This window comes from Mustela putorius, unplaced genomic scaffold (assembly GCF_011764305.1).
Source record: "Mustela putorius furo isolate JIRA1106 unplaced genomic scaffold, ASM1176430v1.1 tig00003853_pilon_pilon_pilon, whole genome shotgun sequence".
Lineage (NCBI taxonomy): Eukaryota > Metazoa > Chordata > Mammalia > Carnivora > Mustelidae > Mustela > Mustela putorius.
The window spans coordinates 50,574,361-50,591,574 of NW_025422005.1; the positions used below are offsets into that span (position 1 = coordinate 50,574,361).

Consider the following 17,214-nt stretch of genomic DNA (forward strand, 5'->3'; position numbering starts at 1 on the left):
TGAGAATAAAGTAAGTTCTGGCCCATGGGTTGTAAACAGGAATGGTGTGTATAACTTCTAGGAAGTATCCTTTGAGGAGGAAAGATTGTCTTCTTCCTTTCTGCTTATTAGAATGTAGACATGATGGCTGGAACTTAAGTAGCTATCTGGACCGTAACGTAGAAGCCACATGTTGAGAATGGAGGAAATTAGGTCCTTCATGGTCTTGGAATCACAACTAATCTATACTGCCTACCTCTCCACTCTGTTTATGTGATAAGGAAATGTGTACATCTTGGCTAAGGATGCTTAAAAAATGTTGCTTCTCATAGATTAACCTATTCCTATCTGATGCAGAATTTGATCCCTATAAACTCATACAGCATCACACGCCTTAACATAAATGTGGTATTGGCTTAGTGGAAACCTAGTAGCAGTGTGTGGTAAAGACTCAGATACCGCAGAGACCCTTGTTGTCCTGTTGCAAGATATTTGTGGCATGAGGGAAAATAATTGGAAAAAGGTATAAACTTAATATGCTAGTTTTAAATTTTCACCAGTTTCACCAAAGTTCTTTGATTAGCTCAGGCCAGAGCTACTCAGAATGCAAGTGGGGATGGAAAAGTATACAGCTTTGCTAAGAGGGAAACTCTGCATATAATCTAAGTGGATTAAGAGTTCCATAATTTGGAAGGGCTGAAAAACCCAAAACTACTTTTTTTTTTTTAAGATTTTATTTATTTGACAGACAGAGATCACAAGTAGGCAGAGAGGCAGGCAGAGAGGGATGGGGGGAAGCAGGCTCCTGCTGAGCAGAGAGCCCTATGTGGGGCTCGATCCCAGGACCCTGGAATCATGACCCGAGCCGACGGCAGAGGCTTTAACCCACTGAGTTACCCAGGTGCCCCTTTAAAGATTTATTTGTTGATTTGACAGAGATCACAAGTAGGCAGAGAGGCAGGTAGAGAGAGAGGGGGAAGTGGGCTCCTTGCTGAGCAGAGAGCCTGATGCAGGGCTCGAATCCAGGACCCTGGGATCATGACCCGAGTCGAACGCAGAGGCTTTAATCCGCTGAGCCACCCAGGTGCTCCAAAACCCATCACTTCTATACCTTTAAGTCAAAGCACAGGGGGGCCTCGGTGGCTCAGTCAGTTGAGAGAAAAAGGAAAATTACAATAGGAAACTAGAATTGGTTATCTGTCCTGGTAGAGTTTGAAAGTAGCAACGATTCTGCTAATACTAGAGAATGAGACACCCCAGTACATGATATACAATGGCAAACTAAGACTGACCTATAGTTGTATTTCTAGTTCTGTCCTTGTCTATTTTGGTTATCAACATTATACCAACTTCAGAATGAGTTGCGGTGCTTTCTTTTCTGTGCTCAAATAAGGAATTCTCAATCCCTCGAAAGCAGCTCACGCCCTAGCTTTGAGCTTATTTTACCAAGTGATAGCAGCATTAATTTCTCTTTACGTAGCTCAGAGTCGCTGTGTGTGTCATACTGTTCTTTGTAAAAATTCAGTGATTAGGAGCTTTGAAGTCTCACTCTTCAAATGAGTACTTGGAAAGGGTATTGATTCTAAGGTGAGAAAATTACGAGGCAGTTACCTGGATTTAGGATTCTTGGCTTGGCAAGGGAAGAAGAGGTCATTAATGCCCTGCAGAGTTTTTAGGATAAAGATGTCCACTCTAGGTGATTTCTTCCAGTCTTGTACCAGTCAAATACCATTTAGTGACTCCTAATAGATTTATACCCCCCAATCCAAATCCCCCCCTCTCCCCCAGCTCCAAACTTATCTGTTGGTTCATCTTTGTATGTAAAGTAGGCCTCTTCGTTTTAGTGTGCAAGAACAATAGACCCTCACAACAAACCCACTAGTACCTTAATGTTCCCCATTTCAGCAAGGACCAACCACTATCCAGTTGCTTTGGGGGAAAAATAATCCTTGTCATTTTGTCTCTTTCTTGTTACAACCCATCAGTGGATCCTTTTGGCTCTACTTCAGACTATATCCTGAATCCTACCAGTTCTCAACATTTCCACTGCTACCACCTTATTCCAAGCCAAATACTTTATTTCCTGGTATGTGGAACAGTCTCCTAGCTAACCTTTCTGCTTGCACTTTTGAAGGTCAACCATCTATCCACCTCGAGCAGCTAGTTTACAAATTATGCCACTCCTCAGCTCAAAACCATCCAATAACTTCCGTTCCATTTCCTCACCCTGCTTAATTACTCAGAGTCCTGCTGACGTTATTTACCTCATTTCCCACAATCATCACATCTAGACTCAATGTGCTCTAAGCACCCTAGCTTCCCTGCTTCTGTCCCAAACACCGAGCACATGAAACTTGAGGACTTTTTAAACTTGCTTTTTCTCTTTGCCTGAACCATTCTTCCCTGAGATTCCTCCAGGTTTCACTCTCATTCAGCTCTCTGCTCAAATGTCAACTCAGAGAGGTCTTTCCAGACTATTGTATTTAGAACAGCCCACTCTAGATCTCCTTTACCTAACACTCATTATTTCCTATCATTTTACGTTTAACTTCCAACCCTGTGGAGCAGGAAATGTATTTCATTCACACCGTGTCCACAGCGCCTTGAAAAACGCATGCCTGGCACCATACTAGGCACCTAAAATCATGCTTGATTAAATGAATTTGAACTTATCCTGCGTTAACTGCACTACCTGCTTTGTGGGGTCACCTCACTAACGTAAGCATACCAACAAAGGTAAGCAAAAACCAAGTAAAGCCTGCCCTGCCGCATCTGAGCCCTAGTAAGGGCTCGTGCAGAAACCCTCTCTAGCTCCCTCAGTCAGAGCTGGGTCTGGAAAATGCTCTTTTCTTTTCCGTGTCTGGCCGAGAAAGGGAAGGGGTAAACGAGCGAAAACGAGGCATAGAAGGGCTGAGGAAGGAGCCTCAGCGCTACAGACTTTGCTGTTATCCGTGGCAGCTCCGGTTTCTGTTGGGCCCTGGGGCCGGGACCGCGATTCCAGTCAGAAAGTACAAGCGCCGAGCACCTAGCACTCCCGTCAGCCATTTTCCGAATCTAGTCTCCCTTAGTAACCCCGCCCGAGTGCGTACGCAGGAAAGCGGGGCGGGAGTTATTGTGAGGGCCTCACTCCGGAAACCGCACCCTCGGAGGCGTCCCACCGTCGAGGATTCACAAAACGCAGAGCCAGATTTAACAGTCGGCGGCGAAAGCGCGCACTCGAACGCCAATCAGAGCGGAAGGAGGGGGCAGCTCCTGAAGGGTACTTTGCATATCTAGCAATGATTGGTGGAATTCTCCTCTCTTCTTTTTGGTATTGGCTAGACAGCCTTCTTCCGCCCACCCACTTGTCTTTTGCCTAGGTACTTGTGATTGGCTCCTCCTGGGTGGTGGTGGGAGGGGCAAGGTTTGGGAGATTTCTCATCGCAGATTGGTGGATTTGAGCATCTAGCGTCGTCTTCTTGGGGAAGGAGACCGTCCCGTCCTCTCCCTGTCCCGTCTCCCGACCCGTACGCTTTTCCTCAACTCGCGCGCACGAATGGTTAAAAAAAAAAAAAAAAAAAAGGGTGTGAGGCTCGAGCCCGCCAGCCAGGCCTCCAGCACCTAGCGCGCGCCCTCAGCGAGGACCCGCGCGAGCTGCCCGTGACGCTGCCTGCGCTGTTTGAAACTGCAGAACCCGTTAGGATCTTGGGGAAACTACCGTTCCAGCTGGTTCCCGAGCCCGTGCGTACCAGGGGGGCGAGCGGCGGTCGCGAGGCGGCTGCTGCCTTTCGCGTCTCTGCAGCGTGGAGACTAGAACCGGCACTTTCGAAGGACGCCACCTCCAATCGCGGTGCTGGCGCGGGCGGAGGCTAAAACACGGGGGTCCTGAGAGTGAGGAAAACGCGCCAAGTTCCCCTCGGTGGTGGAGTGGGAAAGACCCTAGCGGTTCAGGCGCTGGGCCAACGGGGCTACTTCTGGTGCTCCTTGCCATCCCGGGGCGGGGGCGGGTGGGGGCGGGCGTCGCTCCCGGGATGTAGTTGGTGCCGGCGCAGGGCAGGACCGAGTGGCAGCCCGGGTTCCCGCTCTTGAGAGCGAATGGTCACTCCCCTGTGGGGAGGGCGATCCGGCCAGCTTTTCCTTGGGTCCGGGGTCCCCGGGGCCCCGGGCAGGGTCTCACCTGTCGCACCCACACCCATCCCGGCTGCACTCGGGGCGTCACCGCCGCGGACCTCGCTTTGGGCCATGACCAGGTAAGGGAGGGCCTGGGGAGGAGGGGCCGGAGCTTGGGCGCCGAGGCAAGTTCGGCCGGCTCCCGAGGGGCTCTGTCCTGGGACCCCGGTGTCAGCGCCGCGGGGGAGACGCCAGGACCACTTGGCTGCGGCGCCCTTGCCGAGCTGCCAGACGAAAGGGCACCGGTGTGTGTGTGTGTGTGTATGTGTGTGTGTGTGGCGGGGGCAGAGTGCCTCTCCTGCCGCCGCAGGGGTTCCGGGAGGCAGGTGCGGGCTGGGCGTAAATAGGCCAGCTTCTCGGGCGAGGGGGGCCGGGGTCTCCACCGCCACCCGCCAACCTCCCGCCGGGCCCGGGCCGTGTCTGACGGGCACGCACGGCAGCACAGCTTAGTCTCTCCACTTTTGTGTTCCCGGAGTGGTGCGGGGTCTGGAGCAAGTGTTTCCATTCACGTTGTCCAGTGTCGGGAATTGACAAATTTTATCGCGCACTCTTGAGTATTTGTAGAAGTATTTAGAAGGCCACGTGTTTTAAACCTTTGTCGAGGATGCTATCCTTGTTTTACGTTTTTCCTGAAAAATTGGAATTAAGTCGTGTCGTCTTGCAAAGGGAAAAACTTAAAACTAATTTAGAAACTGAGTGTTCACACTGTCATTTATTTGTTCAAGTGCAGTTAATGCTCGATTTGTTGTGTTTTGTGCGAAATTTGATTTAGACTTAAGGAAAACCAGGAGCAAGAAGCGGTGTGACATACGGCACCTGGTAAAAATGTGACATTGTCAGTGATGTCAAATGTGAGTGATTTGAGGGAGCCAGGAGGGTATATTGCTTAGGATTTATCCGTTATTTCAACTGCGTCCTCATTTTTTTCAAATATGTACTTAAATCCGGTTAGAGAATACACTTTCCATTATATCTAAGAATTGGCTCCCAAGAAAAACCTTTGACAAGAATCGTTAATGCTTAGAGATCCCTGACAACTTGGTGCAAGCTGGTTTATTTTCGTGATAAGCTTTCCATCAGTAGCATTAAGTGGCTAGGAGGGTAAATTGAGTTGGGAGGGGGGATGGGGAAATGGTCAACTTTCCAGTTACTTCTGAGTTGTCTCAAAAATGTGGTTTCACTACTGAGTTCAAAGTTGCGAATTCCCAGATCAGCGGCAGCCGATCTTACTATGAAATGGTCATTAGTAAGCATTAGTTTATTATTGTATTAGCTTATTAGTAAAGATGGAGTTTGAGTGAATTTTGTTAGTTTATCTATTCCTTCTATTACTGTGTATTTGACAGTCATTGTCGAGCTTTTGTGCTCTAATATTCCAGTCAGATAATTTCCCCCCAGATATCTTCATGAAAGTAGGACGGGTGTTTAAAGTAACTATCACAAGTACTGCTAGAGTTTTTTTTATTCAGAAGTTTTAACAAGTTAAAAAAGTTGCACAAGTCAAAATCATATTTTTTTCTACTCTGAGGAGCATTAAAAAAATTTATAGTTTTTTAAAAAGTGCTCGGAAAATCAGTAATGTATTGTGTTTAGTGCGTAAAAAGTTGGTCTGCACAAAGTGCAGCAGTTCTTTACACAACTATCCCAGCTACACGTTTTACTACTTTTCACTCAAGTTTTTAGGTATAACTGAACATCAGATGTATGCCTTTGCTTATATGCAGTTAAACTTTAATTAGGAGTATAGCTGACACATAACTTTATGTTAGTTTCAGGTGTACAGCATAGTGACTTGTGCAAATTATACCTGAAAGAAGTTTTTTTAAAGAATTCATTTCAGGGGCGCCTGGGTAGCTCAGTGGTTTGGGCTGCTGCCTTTGGCTCGGGTCATGATCTCAGGGTCCTGGGATTGAGCCCTGCATCGGGCTCCCTGCTCCGCAGGAAGCCTGCTTCCCTCTCTCTCTCTCTTTGCCTGCCTCTCTGCCTACTTGTGATCTCTGTCAAATAAATAAATAAAATCTTTAAAAAGAAAAAAAAAGAATTCATTTCATGTATTCATATTAATAACTAGAAGAGACCTTGGAAGGAAGACTCATTCATTCACTCTGAGCACTGTTGTCTTCCCATTCATCCCTTTCTCTTTCTCCCCTTGTACTTAAGAATTAGAGATGGTTGTTAGTCAGTGTTTTCTGAATAAGCTAAAATAAAAATTAACTTTTTACTCAAGACTACTTTACTGTAGATGTACTAAAATGGGGTTATTTTGTGATGTGACCTTTAATCTAGTAGACTTATGAAAAGTTCAGTATCTTGTATTTTTTTTGTTTAGGAAAGTTACGGACAAATGGCAAGTGCCTTCATTTAAGCAGTAAGCATCGAGTGCCTTTTATTGGCTAAGAAATGGGTTTTCAAATGTGAAGTTCTAATTAGTTCCATTCCTTAGTAAATTTTCAAAATTAATGATTTTATATTTCCACCAGATAAACTGGAAAGTAATGAAATCTCTCTGCGATTAACAGATATGATTGGTGATTACAACATCCTTATATAAATTATTTCTTGTCAACTCCTTGGGATTTGAAGAGAAAATGCCTGGTGTCATACCTACTGAAAGTAATGGGCTTTCAAGAGGTAGCCCATCAAAGAAAAACAGACTTTCCTTGAAGTTTTTTCAGAAAAAGGAAACTAAGAGAGCCTTGGATTTCACAGAATCTCAAGAAAATGAAGAAAAGGCTTCTGAATATAGAGGATCTGAAATGTATGTATCTTATTTTAAGTCTATTTCTGTATTTTAAAAATTCCATTATCAGTGAAGCAGCAGTGAACTTTGATATCTCCAGACATTCTGACCTGATAGTCTCTGAAGGCAAAAACACACAGTAGTGAGACAAACATATTAGCTAATCAGATTCATTTGGAGAACTATGTGTTGGCTAAATTATCTTTCAATTCAAACTTGTTTGTAGTTAACATTCTGTGTAAAGGGTAAAGAAATTGTGTGTTTGTGTATGTGTGTGTGGTTCAGAAGACTTAACAGTTCTTGAGATATCTAAACTTTATAGTCATTCCTAATAGGTATGAATTATCAAACCTGTTGCATAGTTGCTTATTTAAGATAAATTTAAAAGTAAGAAGTGCTTTGATGCAGATAAATCCTTCAGTGACTGAGATCTTAACAAAATGGCATACTTTAATACTATTGTTTTAGTTGTACTCTATACTAGGTCATTATTCAACAAATAGATGCACTGCTGTTTCAGTAAACTGGATTTGGTCATGTGACTCTTATGTATAAAACACTTTGAGGGGTTAAACACAGCTGTAAAATAAATAAAAATGCTACGAGGACCTACTATTTGTTAAAGTGAGGTAAAAGAATTATAAACTTGAACAATTCGTTTTAAAGTGAAGGACAACTGTGTGATTCTTTTTAATAGACCCTTACCTTTTAATTTTGTTAACAGAACCTCATTTAGGTATACTGCCTCTCCTAGATACGGTCGTAGCTTATTCCCAGGTTTTTATTGAGAATTAGACTAGTCTTTTTTTTTCTTTTAAGATTATATTTATTTATTTACTTATTTAATTTTTTTTTTTAAAAGATTTTATTTATTCGTTTGACAGACAGAGATCACAAGTAGACGGAGAGGCAGGCAGAGAGAGGGAAACAGGCTCCCTGCCGAGCAGAGAGCCCCATGCGGGACTCGATCCCAGGACCCTGAGATCATGACCTGAGCCGAAGGCAATGGCTCAACCCACTGAGCCACCCAGGCGCCCCAAGGTTTTATTTATTTGATGGAGAGACACAGTGAGAGAGGGAACACAAGCAGGGGGAGTGGGAGAGAGAGAAGCAGGCTTCCCGTTAAGCGGGGCCCTGGGACCATGCATGACCTGAGCTGAAGGGCAATGCTTAACGACTGAGCCACCCAGGCTCCCAAGAGTTAGACTACTTTTAAAAATGTCATGTTTGGCTCATTAATCACAGTACCTGTTCAGTTTTCTATTCTCTTTAAAATGGGATTAATAGCTTCATGATGGAATCCTTTAGAGGCTTGTTGTGTATGATTTTTTTTTTTTTAAAGATTTTATTTATTTATTTGTTTGTTTGTTAGAGGGAGAGAGAGACAGCACAAGCAGGCAGAGCAGCCGGCAGAGGGAGAAGCAGGCTCCCCGCTGAGCAGGGAGCCTGATGTGGGACTCGGTCCCAGGACTCCGGGATCATGACCTGAGCCGAAGGCAGCAGCTTAACTGACTGAGCCACCCAGGCGTCCCTGTGTATGATATTTTTAAAGTGCTTATAGGGGCGCCTACACTGTAGCCACTGATGGCTCAGTGGGTTGGGGCCTTTGCCTTTGGCTCAGGTCGTGGTCCTGGGGTCGGGCCCCGAATTGGGCTCTCGGCTCTGCGGGAAGCCTGCTTCCTCCTCTCTCTCTCTGCCTGCCTCTCCGCCTACTTGTGATTTCTGTCAAATAAAATCTTTAAAAAAAATAATAAAGTGCTTGTAAAACTTTTATTCTGGGTAGGTAGCAATATTTACACCTGTACAGATTTTTTCTCCTCAAGTGTCAACTGAATAAAGTCCACATGCTTTTCAGCTCATCCAGTTTTTGGGAAAAGACTAAATCTAAGGAGGTAATTTCCACTTTGTGTAAGATACTACACTTCATAAAACCTTTCTCTGCTCTATACTTTATAGTGATCAAGTTGTTCCTGCAGCACAGTCCTCCCCTATAAACTGTGAGAAGAGAGAAAACTTGTTACCATTTGTGGGACTGAATAATCTCGGCAATACTTGTTATCTTAATAGTATACTTCAGGTAAATTGATGGTTTTGCTATATAATAAAGCTTTAGTAGGCAAAGCATGATGTCATATTTAATGTTCTGAGAATTTCAGATTATTGGGAGTATTTTAATTGTCCATATATATGTCTTTGCCTTTGATTGTAAATAAACTGGATTGGGCTAAAGTAATGATTCTAAATTGCATGTTATTAGCTTCCTTTGGGGTGAGATAAAGTAATACATTAGATGAAATTGGGATAACAAAATTGAATTGACTTTGGTTAATTGGAAGATGCCAAACCCTTAGTTTTTGTGCTTGATTCCTAGTGCTCTGGTGATAAGAATTTTAACCTTTGGAACTCTGCTTTATGCTGTACCCTATAACCATAAGTCTTAGTAGTATGTGCCCAGCCTCAGTGCTTTGATGCCAGCGAGGGTAGACAGTTGGCTACAATGATGAAATAGAAAACAATTTTTGATATGTTAATCTCAGAATTTTAACTAATGCACATTTAAAAGTGCTCTACCAAAAATGCAGATAAACACTCAGACACTCTTGTTTTTTATAGGTATTATATTTTTGTCCTGGTTTTAAATCTGGAGTGAAGCACTTATTTAACATTATTTCAAGGAAGAAAGAAGCCCTAAAAGATGAAACCAATCAAAAAGATAAGGTAAAAAAAGAATATATAAAAAGTAAAGTAGTAGAAATTCACTTGCTTAGAAATGAAGAAGTAACAGATACAGAGAAGATTTGGGAGGAGGATAACTGAGAAATAAATTTCTCAGTATCCTTTGTTTTCAGAAAGGCTTTCCTCCCCCCATTCCTGTAGGTTAGCTAACTACATTATCACCTTTTACAATGTCTTCTCCTGCCCTCTAGTTATTGCTTATGCATAAACACTATCATTTATATGCCATAGCCAGCAGTTTATCATACCCTTGTACTATCTGCTACTTAACCTACTGTTTTCAAGTAGTCACTTTTAAAATTTAAGTAAATATAAAGAAGCCTTGGACTTAGTCAATCAGAAAACCATTCTCTTACAAAGTAATAAAAAAATACTCTTAAAATTTTTTAATTTATTTGTATACCTCTGCAAAATTAGTGTTAATAATGAAATGAAATTTAGCAAAGCTAATATTGGCTAGTGAGACAAAGAAAAGGGGGAACAAACTTAATTTGTTTAATGGTTTGTGGCTTTCTTTTTTGACAGGGAAATTGCAAAGAAGATTCTTTGGCAAGTTATGAACTAATATGCAGCTTACAGTCCTTGATCATTTCAGTTGAACAGCTTCAGGCTAGCTTTCTCTTAAATCCAGAGAAATACACTGATGAACTTGCTACTCAGCCAAGGCGACTGCTTAACACACTCAGGTATAGCCTTTAATAAAACTTTAGGATTCCGTGTTAGCAAGCTATTGCTCTCTTTGGAGGAGAATGATACATGAGGGAATAAAGGGCAAGGAAAACAGAAACTACAGATCTACTCCCTAGTATCTCAGAGGCTCTGGAGATTAGACATTCCTTTGGTAAGTTTGGTATAAATAAATTCATTAGATCTGAATGGGTAGGAGGCTTTTTATAGTCTTTATTCATTCTGATTTATAAAGTGAATATTCATACATTTTTCTGTAGAAATAGTAGTTTGTTTAGTTATGGGATACTGTCCTGTCTTGTTGGTGAAAAATCTTTGTTAAGTGCTATATTTTTGATCTGAAAAATACTGGATTTCTCAAATATATTTGGTCCTAAGAAATTTCACATTAGGAATTAAAGGTTTTTATTCAGAATATGTTATGCATAAGAACTGTAAGTTGCAAATATCCAGTTTTGTTGTATGGACTTGCAGAACTATTAACTGGATTAGATTTCTTTTTGTTTGTTTAGAAAGAGAGACCATGAGCAGGAGAGAGGGAGAGGAAGCCTCCCAGCTGAGCAGAGAACCCGGTGTGGGGCTTGATGAATGAAAGGCAGATGCTTAATCGACTAAGCCACCCAGACATCCCTCTTTGTATTGTCCTAAGTGAAACTTTATCCAGTATATAAAATAGTTTTATCTGTATGGTATAGGGTAAATCTTTAGTTTAAGAATAGACCTAGGGTGGGGCACCTGGCTGGCTTAGTTGGTAGAGCAGGCATCTCTTACTCTAGGGGTTTTGAGTTTGAGCTTTGTGTTGGGTGTGTGAGTAAAAAAACAAAACAAAACAAAAACCAGCGTGTAAATACAGTGTTCTGTGTTTGTTGATGGGCAGGGTAGTATGGCATGCTGGCCAAGAGCAGGTTTGCATCCTGGCTTTGAGCAAGCTACCTTACCTGAATCAGGGTGATAGTAGTACTTACCTTACAGGATTATTGTTAGAATTATGTTTTTTTGAGTAAAACCTGGTATATGGTAAGCTATATGTATAGTAGCTGTTACTAGTATTTAGAAGAGGATAAAAGTATTTGTGGTAAAATTTATTTTTACTTTTATAAGTTTAGGTAAGTTTCAAATTAGTTGAATAAAAATTAAGATTTTTAAAATAATTTGATATCCCTCTAAAGGAATTAATTTCTCTATAGAAAGGGTTTTTTGTACTCTATCTTTAAAACTAGAATAGATGAAATGGAAATTTTTATTTATAGGGAACTCAACCCTATGTATGAAGGATATCTACAGCATGATGCACAGGAAGTATTACAGTGTATTTTGGGAAACATTCAAGAAACATGCCAACTCCTAAAAAAAGAAGAAGTAAAAAATGTGGTAGAATTATCTACTAAGGTAGAAGAAAAACCTCATCAGAAAGAGGAAATGAGTGGTATTAACAGCATAGAGATGGACAACCTGAGGCATTCTGAAGACTATAAAGAAAAACTCACAAAAGGAAATGGGAAAAGAAAAAATGACACTGAATTTGGTAACATGAAGAAAAAAGTTAAAGTATCTAAGGAACATCAGTCATTGGAAGAGAACCAGAGACAAACCAGATCAAAAAGGAAAGCTACCGGTGATACATTAGAGATTCCTTCTAAAATAATCCCCAAGTATGTTTCTGAAAATGAAAGTGCAAGACCCTCACAAAAGAAATCAAGAGTTAAAATAAATTGGTTAAAGCCTGCAGCTAAGCAACCCAGCATTCTTTCTAAATTCTGTAGTCTGGGGAAAATAACAACCAACCAGGGATCCAAAGGACAGTTGAAAGAAAATGAATATGATCTTGAAGAGGACTTGGGGAAGTGTGAAAATGATAACACAACTAATGGTTGTGAACTTGAGTCTCCAGGGAATAATGTTAAGCCTGTTAATGTTAATGAAGTTAAGCCCATAAACAAAGGTCAGTATAATTTATTCTTAGACTTTGATAGGTAGGAGGATTAATAGCTACAGAACTGTAATGTTCTTAGATACATGTACAATGTAAATCTGCTTCAAGTTTTAAGAGGAAATTTTAACAACAGGAATTATGTTTTAAACACTGCTTAGATGTGTGTGTATAAATCTTATTAATCTTAAGGTGATGTTAAAGTAGGGTAATGTTAATTTATGGTTTGTAAACAAGGAGTTTGATATATTTTAATGGAGAATTATTTTAACTCCTGAAAGCAGTACTTGATAATAAACTTGAGAAATTGCATTTTAGTGAAATACATTTTTAGAGAACTTTAGTAGTTATACTATACTCAAACTGGATTTCTACCTAGTTTCATGCAGATCTCACAAATATGTGTAGTATTGACATGGTTAAGGGTTTTACCAACAGTGTTGTACTTCTTTGGGGTTATTCCTATAGAAATGTCTTTGGGAAGGGAATTAAAATGACATAGTTTTGAAGATGAATCATAGTTATCTTTACAGGGAATTTAGAGTTCATGAGTAAGGCACCTATTAATGCTAATAAGCAAATTTACGCTGTAATTGAACTATTGGTTATGTGGGCTATGCTGAAAAGTACCCCCCCTTTTTTTTTAGGTGCAGAGCAAATTGGTTTTGAGCTAGTAGAGAAATTATTTCAAGGTCAGCTGGTATTGAGGACTCGTTGCTTAGAATGTGAAAGTTTAACAGAAAGAAGAGAAGATTTTCAGGACATCAGTGTACCAGTACAAGAAGATGAGCTTTCCAAAGTAGAGGAGAGTTCTGAAAGTAAGCAGAATTGGAGTCTTGTATGGACGTGTGTTGATCATGGAATAAGCAGTTTTCTTCAACGAAACATGGTCTCATAGTGGCTTGTGTAATTACTGGGGAAAAAGAGCTGGCTTTTAATTGTTTCTGGTGTAATAAAGTCTTTCTGCTCATGTAGATTCACTCGTTAATAGCATTTGGAAAATTGTTGGCATCTTTATTTTGATCTGTGTAGTGGGAAAATGAAATGCTTTAATAACTCTTGGGTATCTTAGTCTTTGAGCTACATATCTGAGCCACTGTTCAGTATAAAACAACAAAAAGTAGGGAAAGGATATGGGAAGTGATCAGGAGACTGGCTTTACCTGTTCAGATATCGGAAATTAATAGCTGAACTAAAGCCTGTGTCTTAACACTCAGAAAGTAGGTTATTCTCATTTTGCTGTTCCTATCACCTCAATACTTTGGCTTCTCTAATATAAATATTTAAATATATATACTGTTGAGAATGAACTTAAAAGTTTCTGAAATTCAAAGGAATGTTTTTATCATTTAAAAGGATTAGTCAATTGAAATCATGCTAATTTTGAATATGGAACGTGTTTAATTTTTTAAATGTCTGAGAGGTTTTCATTTGTGAGTGAAAGGAATTCTCTCATGTAGTTTCTCCAGAGCCAAAAACAGAAATGAAGACCCTGAGATGGGCAATTTCACAGTTTGCTTCAGTGGAGAGGATTGTAGGAGAAGATAAATATTTCTGTGAAAATTGCCATCATTATACTGAAGCTGAACGAAGTCTTTTGTTTGACAAAATGCCTGAAGTTATAACTATTCATTTGAAGTGCTTTGCTGCTAGTGGCTTGGAGTGAGTATTATAAATAAAAGCTATATGAAAAAAATGAGCTGCTATAAGAAGTTTTGTTCAAAATACTATAATAGTAACAAAAAAGCGTAATAGCATAATATAAACTACTGAAATGAAGTAATTTATGAAGATTACCTTAGAAAAGTCTGTTCTGCTTTTAGGAGTTAACTTATAAAAATGCATCATTTTAAATCCTTTTGGTGTAAATACGTATTCTAGGATTTCTTCCCACATCTTTTAATCTTCATTCCTTATTACAAATAGTTTCAAGTTGAATTGATGAAAGCAGCAGATTTTATATAACATTTAAGTTTTTTTTTTTTTTGAGGGGAGAAAAAGGCAAGATTGTTTCATTTTCAAGGTAAGCCAGGAGTCAAACTAGTTCTTTCAAGAATGAGAGATTCTCTTCTTGTTGAAAATTCAAGTATCTTCATGACATATATACATGTTAATGAACTGTTTGAAATTAAGAGAGCTGCCCACTAGCTCTCTACCCACTTTATTATGCCTGAAGATGACACTTAGTGCCTTCTTTCTGTGGACAGTTTCTTTGCTATCATTTATTTTTGTTTCCAAATTTTGGTAGCGAAAGCCTCTATATTAAAATTTTAAACTTACTAAACTATAAAGGAATTTGAAGTTAAAATGCCATCTAAGAAACTGGTTTTCTCATTGTACAAAATTAGAAAAGAATATGAAAGGGAGAAGGATATATCCTTCACAGAAAGAGCTGAATATTAGCACTTATTTCAGTTTTTCTTTGCATACATTTAAGTATACAAAATTAGAGTCAGTTTTTTATGTTTGTATAAGCACTAAATATTAAGGGTCATTCAGACATCTACTTGGTTTCACATTTGGGGGTAAAACAATATATATAAAGTGGAATTGCAGAAAACTTTTCTTTTCTTTCCTTCCAAAGGTTTGATTGTTATGGTGGTGGACTTTCCAAGATCAACACTCCTTTACTGACACCTCTTAAATTGTCACTAGAAGAATGGAGCACAAAGCCAACCAACGACAGCTATGGATTATTTGCAGTTGTGATGCACAGTGGCATTACCATCAGTAGTGGGCATTACACTGCTTCTGTTAAAGTCACCGACCTTAACAGTTTAGAGCTAGATAAGGGAAATTTTGTGATCGACCAAATGTGTGAAATAGGTAAGCCAGAACCATTGAATGAGGAGGAAGCAAGGGGTGTGGTTGAAAATTATGATGATGAAGAAGTGTCAATTAGAGTGAGTGGAAATACACAGCCAAGTAAAGTTTTGAACAAAAAAAATGTAGAAGCTATTGGACTTCTCGGAGGACAAAAGAGCAAAGCAGATTATGAGCTATACAACAAAGCATCTAATTCCGATAAAGTTGCCAGTACAGCATTTGCTGAAAATAGAAATTCTGAGACTAACAATACTAACGGGACCCATGAATTTGATACAAACAAGGAATCGAGTGACCAAACAGGCATTAACTTTAGTGGATTTGAGAACAAAATTTCATATGTAGTGCAAAGCTTAAAGGAGTATGAAGGGAAGTGGTTACTTTTTGATGATTCTGAAGTAAAAGTTACAGAAGAGAAGGACTTTCTGAATTCTCTTTCCCCTTCTACATCTCCTACATCTACTCCTTATTTGCTATTTTATAAGAAATTATAGAGTGAGTATTTTCCTTATGTATATATTAAACAGACCTGGACAAAAGCTGGTAAAGTTGATTACATCAAAGAGTCTAGCTTATCTTTTGAAGCTATTGGTTATTACTGGTCTCTCTAGGTTTTTATATAGTGAAATTTGAATTACTGAAAACCATGTTAATTTTTAGAATTCATTTCTCATAGTAGAGACTAGTGATGCATTAGCTTCTGGAAATAAACTTGTATAGGTTCTTAATTATTCAAATGGAAAGCATTTAAACACTTTTGAATTTACACCTATCTTTGTGTTTGCTTTTTAAAATAAAGTGCTTGTATTTGTATCTCCATACTTTGGAGTAATTATATGATGTTTATAGGTCCTGTGTTTTTTCAGCTAAGAAGCAGAATCTCATTCAGTACATTTAGTTTTATAAGTCATGAAGCCAAATCTTTAATGGGTTGTATTTAGAGGCACAAAGTCTGGAATATGTGTGTATGCACAGTAGTGTATATTTTGTGCCTTGAATCACTTTGAAAAGTCTCAGAAAACCTGGACAGCTAGTCCCCTTTTATCTTCACAAGAATTTTATATGTATTTATGAAAATGATTCTGTATTCTAGTAAATCTTCTTGGGCATGGACTAATTTGTATCTCTTCATAGTCATATTCTGCACGATCTGTATATATAGTACATCAAATTTAGAGGTGTGACCTTAAATTTAACTTTTTTTTAAAAACCAGGAGGTCAATAAAATTTAAACTGCTTAACAACTATGTATACAACTCAAATTTTTTTACTTGCATATTTTTTAATAATTGTAGCTGAGTTCTCGTAAGAAAATGTATGTGTATGTATAATATATGCATATATGCACATACATACCTAGAAGAGAAAAACATGCATAATTACCTTTAATAATACTGTGATAGTTGGAGGTGAAGAGATTTTTCAAATAGGAGAAACTTCTTAGTCCATCCATGTTGTCATACTTAAGTTTATAGTAAAAACTGCTGCATTCTAGTAGTGCTTTAAAGTAGATATAACTTTATGGAATCCGTAAAGGTAATGCTTTGTGCACACACAAAAATGTTAAATTTTCATTCTAAATGTATATTATATTGGTAAATGATCAGTTACCTTATGGCTTAAGAAATTAAAAAAATCTGAAGAATATATAATGCCATTAGAGTAACACTTTTATACCCCATTTCAACAAATAAGAGTACCTGTTAACTAATAAATTAGTCACACAGTTAAATCATGTCTTCTGTTCTTCCACAGGATGGTGTGATATAAAATGTCATGGTTCTCACCTCATTCTACATTCAGAATCACTAATGGAACTTTTAAAAAGAAACAGCCCTGAACACTACCTTTAAGTTTCTGATAGAGTAAGAATCATTAATGGAACTTTTAAAATGCAAAAGCCCTGAACACTATTCATAAGCTTCTGATGGAGTAGTTCCAGGATATAGCCTGGGTTTCATATTCAAGAGATAGCCAAGAACTATTGGTATAGATTCTTGATATGAGAAAGCTTTAAGAGAACGGAAGCATGTGGAAAGTAAGGAAGTGTTCAGTATCATACCATTGTTCTCAGAGGAAGCCTGTTTTTAATTCAAGTCAGAAAACTACTGCATGGTAATTAAATCACAATTATATAAATTCTAAAGTTCTTGATACTATCACTGAG

General features: G+C 39.1%; 1 protein-coding gene across 4 annotated transcripts; it reads left to right on the forward strand.

The window, feature by feature from the left end:
* Nucleotides 1-3,389: 3,389 nt before the first annotated feature.
* On the forward strand, nucleotides 3,390-16,779 carry USP1 (ubiquitin specific peptidase 1). Of its 4 annotated transcripts, none has more exons than XM_004751666.3 (9): nucleotides 3,390-3,849; nucleotides 6,648-6,886; nucleotides 8,825-8,945; nucleotides 9,482-9,586; nucleotides 10,130-10,290; nucleotides 11,542-12,233; nucleotides 12,869-13,039; nucleotides 13,682-13,883; nucleotides 14,806-16,779. In XM_004751666.3, exons 2-9 carry the CDS (start codon nucleotides 6,717-6,719, stop codon nucleotides 15,539-15,541), a joined length of 2,358 nt encoding a protein of 785 aa, XP_004751723.1. In that variant the 5' UTR covers nucleotides 3,390-3,849; nucleotides 6,648-6,716; the 3' UTR covers nucleotides 15,542-16,779. The 4 variants fall into 4 exon arrangements, with proteins under 4 accessions (XP_004751723.1, XP_004751724.1, XP_004751721.1 ...); XM_004751667.3 differs by having other exon boundaries at nucleotides 3,390-3,699; XM_004751664.3 differs by lacking the exon at nucleotides 3,390-3,849 and adding an exon at nucleotides 4,070-4,208.
* The last annotated feature ends 435 nt before the right edge of the window (nucleotides 16,780-17,214 follow it).

Coding starts and splice junctions, on each gene's coding strand:
- USP1 (XM_004751666.3), top strand. CDS start 6,717: ATGCCTGGTGTCATACCTACTGAAAGTAATGGGCTTTCAAGAGGTAGC. Junction 10,291..11,541: donor CGACTGCTTAACACACTCAG/GTATAGCCTTTA, acceptor TTTTATTTATAG/GGAACTCAACCCTATGTATG. Junction 13,884..14,805: donor TTTGCTGCTAGTGGCTTGGA/GTGAGTATTATA, acceptor TTCCTTCCAAAG/GTTTGATTGTTATGGTGGTG.